Source organism: Ptiloglossa arizonensis, chromosome 2, assembly GCF_051014685.1.
Source record: "Ptiloglossa arizonensis isolate GNS036 chromosome 2, iyPtiAriz1_principal, whole genome shotgun sequence".
NCBI lineage: Eukaryota > Metazoa > Arthropoda > Insecta > Hymenoptera > Colletidae > Ptiloglossa > Ptiloglossa arizonensis.
Window position 1 is genome coordinate 13,396,941 of NC_135049.1, and position 12,178 is coordinate 13,409,118.

At 42.4% G+C, this 12,178-nt stretch overlaps 1 protein-coding gene across 3 annotated transcripts in view; it reads right to left on the reverse strand.

The window, feature by feature from the left end:
- The window catches only part of N (neurogenic locus Notch protein), a 481,045-nt gene that overhangs the window by 141,635 nt on the left and 327,232 nt on the right, over window positions 1-12,178 (reverse strand). For all 3 annotated transcript variants that reach the window (XM_076327069.1, XM_076327068.1, XM_076327070.1), the window contains one exon: window positions 9,128-9,310. In XM_076327069.1, the coding sequence (XP_076183184.1) occupies window positions 9,128-9,310 (183 nt within the window). The remainder of the gene's footprint in view (window positions 1-9,127; window positions 9,311-12,178) is intronic.

Genomic DNA, 12,178 nt, shown 5'->3' on the forward strand with positions numbered 1-12,178 from the left:
TGAGATTTTTAATTGGAATTAATCAGGATTCTGCGAGCGCGTGTCGTGTTGCGCGTGTATTATTGCAAATTTATAAAGGTTCAATTGCAGCTAAAAACGAAAAAATTAACGGACCTCCTGTCGTCGCGAGCCAGTTGCAATATATCTCGCGTTATCGCAATTAAAAACAGAACCGCTTCCTCGTCGATTTTATCCAATTCGTGCAACCGGGTTCATTTTTAATACCACCGAGATTCCGTGACGCTTGTTTAATAAGAGTTGGATGCAATCTACCGGCGCACGGTTGCTCGCGTTCCCGATTTATTAATCTTCATTTTTCAACGCTGCAACGCGGAACACACTGTACGAGCATTCAGAAGGCCAGGAAGAGTTGCGTTATCAGATCGCTCGGTAGAAAACGCAACGGCATTGTAATTGGCATCGTTCGTCAATGACAGGGAACCGCTACCACTCCTATTTTCGTTGCAACGTAACGCGTAACGCTATCGCTTCCGCAAAGAGCGGCCATAATCTCTTTCTTTTTATCGTACTTTAGGATAAGTACCGTGTCGTCGCGTGTCTTCGAATTTACGCACGCTAACCGAAATATAATCAAGCGCTCGATATCTTCGACGGTGAATTAATCGACGAGTTTAAAGAGCATCGTTTAAAGCATTATTTCTTAAACGGTTCAATCCACTTGCAAACGTATCGTAAAAGTTAGAAAAAAAGTAAGAAATCTTTACAGAATAGAAAGAATATTACTCGTGTACTCGATGGATCTAGAGTACAATTATTACCTACTCTAGTATACTGGAGAATTAAAAGATTGAAACAGATCTCAATGGGGCAAGCGTATAAATACGTACAATTTTTTTTTTTGGAAATGAGTACTCTCCTAAAATACTAAATGCTCCGAAATAAATATTTACAAAAGAGAAGCAATTCAACGCAGTTCCATCCGATATGATACAACTCTGCAATATCCACAGATTATAGATTCTTCTCCCTATAATAATAAGTCGCTCGATAAATTTTGTCGTTCGATAAAAAAAAGGAACTATCAGATACGTGAATATGGTACTACTTTTCCACGAACACGTGCGTAGATCCGTCGACTTGTTCGTATATCGACAGTTATTCCAACTCGAAATATCACGGTACGTTTTTACAATGGAAAAAACGACAAAACTTATCGAACAATCTACCAGTCTCTCGATACGCCGAATGACAATAATGTTTGCACACACCGTGGCGAGTTTCGTGCATTGGAATAGTTTCGCCCCCATTGTCGTGCTGGTTCGCGCGCGTTTGAAAAAGAACCACCCCGTGCCCCTCCCAGTTTGCCCCCACTCCATCGGGGCCCAGTGTCTTTCATCGAACCGTGAGTTGAACGGGCGATTCGGTGGCGCAAAAAACACCGATCTCATTACCCCCGGCACAATTTCGTTCGGGGCGCAGCAGCTCGCCAGCAATTACAAAGAAGGGGCCCTACGTACACGGAACGCTCGGATGCAACGCGCTCGCGCGCTCAGGCGGTCAGGCGCGGGGCCCTACGAGCACGAGCGCGCGATCCAGGCGTGCAGCACCCACCCCGTGTCTGCGAAATCCTGAATGCTCGAGTATCCTCTTTCCTCGAACCTCTTAGCGCTATTTAGCGGATCCTTTTACGGGACAGCAGGTCCCGACAAGAAAGGAAAGCGCGGCAAACGGGCCGACGAAGCCTTCGAAACAAGGGGACGAAAAAGAGACGAGTCTCGGGGGGCACCAGGAGGAGAGGGAGGGCTAACAGGGGGGAGAGGGAGACCGAGAGACCAGCACGGCGAACGAACGGGGACCAGACGAGGAAGAGTAGAAACCCGACGGAGGTGGAGGTACCAAAATGGCGCGGGGGCCCGGTCCAGGGACAAGATAAGCCCTTTGTGCCCGTACGGGGGCCCCGGGCCCCGGGCCAACGGATCCCCTTCGTTTCGGTCTCATATTTCGCGAATCCCGCTATCATATTTTACTCGCTCGTCCCCCTCCCCCTCCTCCTCCTTCTTCTTCTCCTTCTCTTCTTCTTCAGCGGGGTTGGCCCGTCCCGGTTCTTCGGTACCCCCTTCGAACGTACCGGGCCCCTTTTCGGCCTGTCTCTCATTTTTTGCTCGCTCGCTTTTCGGTGTACCCTTCTTCTTCGTCCCTTCTCTCGACACCCCTCCCCCAGTGTCCCCCACCCACGCAACGATTGTTCGTTTCTCTAGCCACGGGCCCATTCGATTCGCGTACCAACGCGCGACGAACGAACGCGTTCATCGGTCCGTCCCACCGTTCCCTCCGTACCCGGGAATCCTTCCAACGCGATGTACATACCCGGTGGCTTCGCTTTTGCGCCCCGCGAATCGAGCGGTTCGCGCGGAATAAATTATGCAAATGGTCCCCGCCGCGACCGGGGGACACGTAATTTCTGGTCACCGATCGGGCCCTGGGTCTTTCGGTAGGCTTTACTCGCGCCGTGAAAGTTATCATTATCGGATCGTATTCGCGCGAGTTCGCGAAATTATCGCGAGCCACCGCGTTTCGCTCGAGATTTTCGTCTCGACGAGACGCTTCGTTTCTCGTGTCTTTGTTTCGTTGCAACGACACGTGAAAAGAGAGAGGGAGATGTACGGATATGTACCCGAGGTGTACATACACGTGTGTATATGCGTACGTATATACGAGAGTCTGATTACGTTACGGCGAACGGGAGAGACGCGGTACGGGCTGGTTTACAACCCTAAGTTTCTGCGAGAAGCGGTGGAAGCTGGTTTTACAACCGACGGACCGTATAAATTGTCAACATTTATCCTTGGTTAGAATCCAACTCGCTGAAACGTTTTCGATCAAATTTATTTCGATGAATCGCCCGACAATCTGCGACTTAATTGTATGCAAATTATGAGGGGAATGCGAGGCAGAATGTTACGACTCTATTCCTCGGTGAAAAGTCGAACGTACGAATTTACGTTTCGGGGAAAGTATTTATACGTGGGTCGAGAGGTGGTAAGTTTTTCGAGGGGTAAAATTAAGTTTGGAGGAAATATACAACACTCTGGTGTTATTAGTAACAATGCACATTGTATGAAATATTATTCAGGGGTTAAAGAGCAGAGGTAACAGTAAAGAAACAGAATTATATGAAATATACCCGAGAGAAATTATACAAATGACACAATACTAGTAGAGGTCTAATAAATAGATAATTGTTAATTTTTGTCGAACGATTGTTTTAATTTGTAAATTTATACGTAGATAGAAAGGTGAAACTTTTCAAAACAGTAGTAACATTAATGTTGGAAGAAATATACAACACTCTGGTGTTACTAGTAACGATGCACATTGTATGAAATATTATTATTCAGGGGATGAAGAACAGAGCTAACAGTAAAGAAACAAAATAATAAGAAATATTCCCGAGAGAAATTATACAAATAGCACACAATACTTACAGGGGTCTAATAAATAGACAATTGTTAATTCCTGTTGAACAATTGTTTCAATTTGTACATTTATACATAAACAGGAAAGTGAAAAACTTTTCAAAACAGTAGTAAAACAATTATTAAAAGAAATAAATAACACTCTGGTATTATTAGTAAAGATCTCGTCTATGTACATTCTAAAAAATATTATTACTCAGGGTTCGAAGAACAGAGTCAACAATAAAGAAAGAAAATAATAAGAAATACACCCGAGAGAAATTATACAAATGACACGCGATGCTCGTAGAACCCCGATGAATACACGATTCTCGATTTCTGTCGAACAATTGTTTCAATTTTTGACACGTAAATTGTATTTCGTTTAAACGTTACGCAAAATACGAGGTGCTGACAATACTTTAATCCCGCTCGTCCCTCTTTTCGTGCGTTCCTTCCGAAACCGGTTGGACCTTGTCCGTCTTCCCCAAGAAATTCGTCTGGCGGAAATCAACGACGCAACGGGTTTTGGGGGGCTGGGGGGCGCCCGCTTGGGTAATACGAGAGGAGATTAAACTCGAGAACTGCCGGACGCGAATTAATCGGCCGCGGCCTGCCAAAGCACCGCCACGGATTGCAATACGCAAATGGAATTTTCGAAAAGTAATTTCTGCCCGAGCCAGTGCGCGCGCCCCTGTCCCGAGCTCTTGATCGATTTACTTTGCAGTCTTTGTAGCTCTTTCGGCCCGTTGCATTTGTACGCGTACACCTCGTTAACGCGTCACCTACCGAATTTTTCTTTCTTTCGAATCGATGTTCGTTTTTCGTACTTTCGCGACCGGGGAGAAACATTAGTAGTAGTTTTTTTTCATATCTGACGTGTTGCCAGTGTTTTTATTCTCTGTTCTCTTCCACCTGGCTGCACAACGAGCGCTGTCGTTAATTATTAGCGTTGTTGGAGTTTTTTATCGTAAAAATTGTAGAATGTGGATTAAAATTACGCGAACTTTATTCACGAGGCATAAAAATAATTAAGAGGAAGACTATGGTACGCGGCACGATGGATTCGAACGATATAAAATGTTTCTTATACGAAATTACAAAAACCTCAACGAGTGAAATTATTTCAACGATGTCGATTATTTCGGTGAGTCGTGGTAGTGATACGTTTGTACACGTGAACATTTTGCGTTTACATTTATGTACATTAATAGGGGTTTATTATAGGTGATTATACATTGAAGAAAAGAAGACGTATAATGTGAAGTAACAAACGACGTAAGCGGCTAGAATTATGCTTTTTATTGAAAATACGCAAATTGCGAACCTAATCTGCGGTGTCAGTTATGTGTAATAGATTAACGGGGATCTCTTCCATTTATCGTCATCTTTGGCAATAAAGAGAAGGGGATAAATAAAGATGATTATATATTACAAAGAATATATATAGTGTAGAATAGTAAACATTAGCTGCTATAAATGTGTCTCTCGATAAAAATTCGTAAGTCGTGAACCTAATCCCCTATGTTACTTATCTACACCAATAAGGATCTACTCTGTCTATCGTCATCTTCACCAATAAACATGATAATACAAACACACACATTCACAAAACTATGCGATGTAGAACAACAAACAACACAAGCTACTACAAACGTATTTTTCACTGAAAATTTGTAATTTGTGAACCTTAACCCCTATGTTATTTATCTACACCAATGATGTACTCTGTTTATCGTCAAAAACATGAGAACACAAACACACACATGCATACACAAAACTATACAATGTAGAACACTCAACAACCCAAACTACTACAATCATATTTTTCATCGAAAATTCATAATTTGTAAACCTAAACCCCTATGTTACTTCTCAACACCAATGCTCTATTCTATTTATCATCATCTTCACCAATAAACATAACACAAACACAAACACACACATACAACAACAAACAACCCAAGCCACCAAAAACGTATTTTGTCACCGTAAAATTCGTAATTCGTGAACCTAAACCCCGTTGTGAACGAACAGTTCGTCGAGAAATTGACGAAAACGCGGGAAAAGGAATCCACGAAAACGCTTGAACAACGCGGCGTGCGTCGCGACGCGACGTAGATATTAACGACACCCCGTACGGATCGTTGGAAAGAATTCGAAGACGCGGTCACGGAATCCCAGGGGCCGGATATGAGGCGTGTTTCCTTAATTGGGCGATATCTTTCGTCGCTAGCCGCGCCGATTTATCGTCCCTTTGGGGGATTCGTTAAATAGCGTGCACATCGAGGCGTAACAACGACTCGCCGAAGACGAGGACGACGGAGAAGAGCTGCATCGCGGCAAAGGTCGCGCGAATTGTAAATCGGCGCCATAAATCCAGATGCTGGAGGGAAGACGGTGAAACGGGCGGGGAATGGGGAATAAAGAGACGGCAAAATAGCGTTCGAGAGGCCGTAATCGATGGCCGGCGTTTTCGAGCCGCGGCTTTTGCGTTCATCTTAACGCTCTATTTGTTGCAAAGAACGCCACGGTCCGCCTCTCTATGCCCCGGAGCGGAGATGAGATCGATAGTAGCAATTGGTACCGAAAGCCGAGAGGATTTGTTCGAGCACTGCGGATATTTTTCGGCAAGGGAAACGGTGAACGTTCCGTGAAATTATTAACAACGAGGAACGATGCTCGTGCTTGGACGGGACCGAGTATATCCGTGTCGCAGCTTTCGTCGAAAGGGAGACAATTTCGAGCGATAAACGGATTACAAGTATATAGTTATAAGTCGTGCGTGGAATATTCCAATGGGAATTACGAGAGGGTATTCTACCTTGAACGATGTTAATTGTAAAGAAGTCTGATCGTAAAGAGTTCTTTTTATGTGAACTTTTTTATGGAATGAAAAGTTGGGGAAAAGTTGCAAAGAAGTTTCTATTCATCTATTGTTCGAATGAAATTTTGTCCATTTTTTTGTACGTGGTATGTGAAAGTTTTAGGAAAATTATTGCTTTTGTAAATAGAACCGAAAAGGTGTGTCGCTTGGATAGAATGAAGTATCTATGTTGCAAGTTGCGAAAACGAGAGATAAATGTTCTTCGTAGAATGAATATTGCAATCTGAATTGTGAAACGAAGGTATATTGCATCCTGGGCGAAGAAAAAACTGTACCAGTGACTGTTCCCTCCGAGTATACAAGAATATTCTTCCAGCCTTATACAAACCGTAAGACCATAGTTTGGAAATTATGCGCGCAAAATTTCAAGCAACAATGTTTACGATTAATTAAATTTGGTACGAATTTCTAAAATTCGTGAGTATTTATGTCTCTCTGCAAGCCCTTCCAATTCCTCTATCAGCTTCACTATGAGGCATTTCAGTATAATACACTCTTCCAGCAACACGTAAACGTAAATTCACAGTTTCGAAATTATGGGTGAAAAATTTCAAGGGAAAGTATTCACTGTAAAATTTTGTACGATTTTCCAAAATTTACGATTACCTACTGAGCGTTTAAAACCGAGGGCAGTGCGTACCATGTGGTGTTTAAACATGACGCGCACCGGTTTACTCGTTCACAGTCGATTTGGTCGCGAGAACAGCCGCATAGTTCTCCTATCGTTCCTTCCGCCATCGTTTGAACGTAATCGGCTCGGTCGCCTCCCTAAGAATCTCTCTTTCCCTTCACTTGGAGGCGTTTACGCGATTCGCGGACGATATCGAACGTACAGGTCACTCTCCGTCGATTATATCGATTATCGATCGGTAGGATCTCGACGGGGGCCTCCTCTATGCCGAGGCCCTTAAACGGACTCGCTAGGCAGGAAGACGGGAAGGCTTACGTGGCTTCGAACAATTAAGGTTGACTTACGCGTGGCCGAGGCGCGTACCAGCCGCGTTAAAAGAGTAAACGAGTTACCGGCCGGCATCCTTCCGCGGCTCGCAACATCAGATAAATGCAAACCGTGGCCCTGTCATCTCGGAAGAATTTACCGGCGACACCGTAGGACCAACCAGGAGTTACCGGGGCCCGTGAGTCCCGCGCTATCGCGCACGCTGAATCTTGATTTCTGCGGCGCTGGCGAAGCGTGCCTTGTTCGCGCGAGTAGGCTTTCCACGAAAATCCCTCGGACGATAGGGCCCCGGGGGCCTTACGATCGCGCGACCAGATGCTACCTCGCGACCACTCCGTCGCGTCCAGGTAGGAAAATCCTGATCTCCGGTTAGTTACGGTCCCCCGTGGAGGAATATTTGATTTCTGATTTCGTTAAGGCCCAGATTTTTTATTTTCAAAAGTCGAAATTGAGTCACTTTTTTCGATCGTAGGCTTTCGAGGACTGGGGAATACGAAAAGTGTCTTACTCGCGAAAATAGGATTTCTATGAAAATCCTTCGGATAATAGGGCCCCGGGGGCCTACGATAGCGCGACGAGATGCTACCTCGCGACCACTCCGTCGCGTCCAAATAAGGAAATCCTGATCTCTGGTTAGTTACGGTCCCCCGTGGAGGAATATTTGATTTCTGATTTCGTTAAGGCCCAGATTTTTTTATTTTGAAAAATCGAAATTGAATCACTTTTTCCGATCGGAGGCTTTCGAGGATTGGGGAATACGAAAAGTGTCTTACTCGCGGGAATACGATTTCTACGAAAATCCTTTGGATAATAGGGCCCCAGGGGCCTTATAATCGCGCGACGAGTTGGTTGCGTCCAGATAGGAAGATACTGATCTCTGGCTAGTCACCGCCTCCCGTGAAGGAATATTTGATTTCTGATTTCGCTGAGGCCCAGATTTTTTATTTCGAGAAGATCGAGGCTCAGTGTGTACATTAGTATTGTATAATATTATACCATGCTTTCAGTTTAAAAGAAAAAAATGAAAGATATCTGTATAAGCGTCTCTATTATTTCAAGAAATTTTCCATAGCAAAAATTAAGCTTTTTGAGTTTACTTTACAAATCCCCTCAATGTTCCATCTTAGATACAATTTCTGAAAATCCTCGATCCTGTCTCCTTTCAAACCTGTACAAATTTATCCACACTCGAGTACCTACCTCTCCCGTTTTCGCGTAAATTGAACAAAAAAAAAAAGAAAAAGAAACCCCATTTTTCCATCTCGTTGAAATCGAACGCTCCGTATTGTCCTCCGTAAATTTGCATACAAGTGAATTCCGTTGGCTACGAAGCAACGGTAGATTCCGTTCGAACGACATCGATGTCGGCATAATTCAGAATTCATCGATATTATCTACGCGACTCGCCAGAATCTGTATCCCCCTGTTTTACTCGAACGTTGCGACACGAAGCCGCACATGGAAACTGCAGTTGGCTAGGTTCGCGCGTCCCTCGGACGCGGCTGCTCTTAAAAGCGGGGAAAAAAAATTGCAACACGCGTTCCGGAACCGGTTTGCGTTTCGACCGTCAGTTTTCCAGCACGGGCAGAGCGCACGCTGCGGGCAATGAATAGGCGCGCGAAAACGCTCAATGAGGGTGCTATTTCTGCGCGCGTAAATGGAGCAGTTTGACCAATTGCCATTGTGAAAGTAACCAACGTGCATTCAGGTGTGGTTCACTTATGGTCACGCGAACCATCGGGGAATTACCCGTTCCCTTCTGCGGTACTTGCGGTGAGCAATATTTCGCGCGAACCGCGTCTCGATGGCACCATCGCCTCGAATGGAAGAAGCTGCGCGTGTTGAGACGATGAAACGAAAACTTACCGGGCATGCAGACGCATCTGAAGGTTCCAGGATCGTCCAGGCAGGAACCGTCGTTCTGACACGGATGGGACTCGCATTCGTTCACGTTCGTCTCGCATCTCGGTCCTGTGAATCCTTGCGTGCAGTTGCAGGCGAACGAGCCGGGAGTGTTCACGCAGATGCCGTCGTGCTCGCAAGGGGATCCTAGAAGAAACAAACGGGGAACGTTATACCATGGGAAAACTTTCCGTGTGATCGAAACACGGCAAATTGCACTCTTTCAACGTTTCGAAAATATTCAACCTGCGCGATATATCTTCATGTAACGAAATGATTCTTATTTGGTAGGTTTGTAGATCTTTTGTTTGTTTTCTGTAATTTTTTCTTTCGTAATTCATGGGATTTATTAAATTGGTAACTGTTGTAATTGGACGATTCGATTTGAAAATTTCAGTGTTCAGATGATACAAATAGGGGTTTATTCGACAGCTGGTGGTAAATTTTGTTCGGATGTTGGTTTTCTGTAAAGTTTTCGGATGTTCCGCACGAATATAAAATTATGGGATTTATTAAATTGGTAACTGTTGAAATTGGACGATTTGATTTTGTCTGTAAAGTTTTCGTATGTTCCGCACGAATATAAAATTATAGGATTTATTAAATTCGTAATTGTTCAAATTGGACGATTTGATTTGAAAATTTCAATTTCGAGATTAAACAAAGAAGAGCTTATTCGACAGTACGGTTTATTAAGTTGGTAAAAGTGGAAAATATTTACCGAGAATGTTAAATCACGGGGATATGTTTAGAGTATTTTATAATTATTGAAATTGAACAATTCGATTTGAAAATTTCAGCGAACAAGATATACATATATCTCGATGAATGTATATGAGTTTATTTGAAAGGGATTGTAAACTTTTATTGAAATTGAATATTTCACGCGAATAATAAAATTGCGCGATTTATTAAATCGATACGAAAGAAACGATAAACGAAGATCACCATAAAGAGTACACGAGCTTGTTTGTTAGCGACCGAGACTTATATCGAGGTGTAACGTTTCACACAGATAATGAAATTACGCGATGCAATTAATTGATATCGATCGAAGCGTCGAGTTTAACAATCCGTGAATGCTTTACGCTCAATTATTTCGGAATAATTCGTTGGAAACACACGGTTGAAGTTTCAAGTGAATATCACCGCGCGCGTTCGAGGTATAGAAAATTATGCAAATTAATAGTTTCCGTGGCACAGCAGGTGCACGACAGCTCGTACACTTGTGTTTACGATGGTTAACATAGAAATTAGTCGCCCTGTTAATCTCGCTGTGATCGTGTCGTTAAACGAAAACACGATGTAAAATTTTGGAACGACACCGTTTACTATATTTATGTCCGTATCGAGTAAAGCAGTTTAATATATACAATGTATTCCGGTTTATTATGTTAACGATTTCAAACATTCAGAGCGTGTTCCAAGAGGGAGATCGTCGAACGATAAAACCGATTAATGAAAATTCGCGTGTTTGATCGTTATTTTTCAAATACGCCTCCTTTGGAATTATTTACCCGATTCGAGTATCTCTGATACCTCGTAATTGTTCAAATTTCTCAAACTCGAAAACACGAGATACCGACACATCGAATAGGATTTTTTATTTCTTTTTTCACCGTATGAAATTCTCGTTCGCATGCTCTCTCGTGAACTCCGAAATCGTCGGCTACCCCCGGGGCAAAATTCTTTCGACTCATCCAACTCGATAATCTCTGGTTTTTAAGTGAAAGTCGATCCATCGAACTGCCATTTCCTGTGGAAAGTGGCTCCCGACCAATAAGGAAACAAAGCTAACCACGTATGGTTGATCGCACGAGCGGTGAGGAATGGTCGCTAAGGGGGTCGATAATTAAAAATGCCACGGACACGTGGCCCGTAATAATTAATGATCAATTTTATACTAAGTTGCAATTTTACACGTGCATGTAAAATTTAATTACATCGAGGAGGAGGAACGAAACGCGTTAATCTTTCCACCGTTAAATTACTCAATGGTAGAAACAATCATCGGTGTTGAATTTATCTCACGATTTACTTACGAGCATTAGTATTTTCACCATTTATTTACCAACAGTGATATCCACAAATACGAGGAAAGATCGAAGAAGAAAGAAAAATCTTACAAAATTAGCCATAAAAACAAGTTGATGTACCTAGTGTTTTCTTTAACTCGAGCATGTAAAATAATATTGTCAATCAAGTATATGATTCAGTGGAGTGGTTAAAGAGTGAAAAATGAATTATATTAAAGGAAGGGCAAAAATAATGTGTAGTGTGTCGATAACGAAGAATAATAGAGATATGCCTGGAATTCCCATGTAAAATTGTATAAAAAATAAATGTATCCTTTTAGACAAACCTTAACCGAATCTTTGACGAATTCCTACTATTTTATAGTACTAAATAGACGAATCAACTAGAGAATAAATCAAAATTTGTGTTATAACAAAAACTGACACTTGATTTTTGGTTTATCTTTCGTTATGCAAGTTTTCAAAATCACCTACAACTAATCGAAACTCAACGATCCAAAAATCCAGGATTTGCAACAAAAAAATCAAAGGTAACGTAGAAAACGTATATAGAAAAAGATATTGTTAAGAGAATACCTCTGCATACCATTGATGATGACATCTGCATGCATAGGAAAGAATAAAAAAACAAAAGATCTAGACTGTTGTATGGCGAGCACGAGTGTGACCACGTGCAAAGAGTAAGATATGAATATTAATAAAATTAAGTACAAAGTATCTTATATACATAATAAATATATATATATTGGATTGTTTGGAAAGTCATCTCGTTTTCCAAAATGGAGAATACATAATTTAATAAAATGTTTATACACTCAAAAAAAATTCATGTTTCATTGTCACCCAAAAAAAAAAAAAAAAAAAACGAAATGATTTTCCGAACAACCCAATATAAAACCACAGTGCACATTTTCCTTCACATATACGTACAAAAAACTATACGTCACCACCGTGAAGATCGGCTGAGATGATCTCGCGA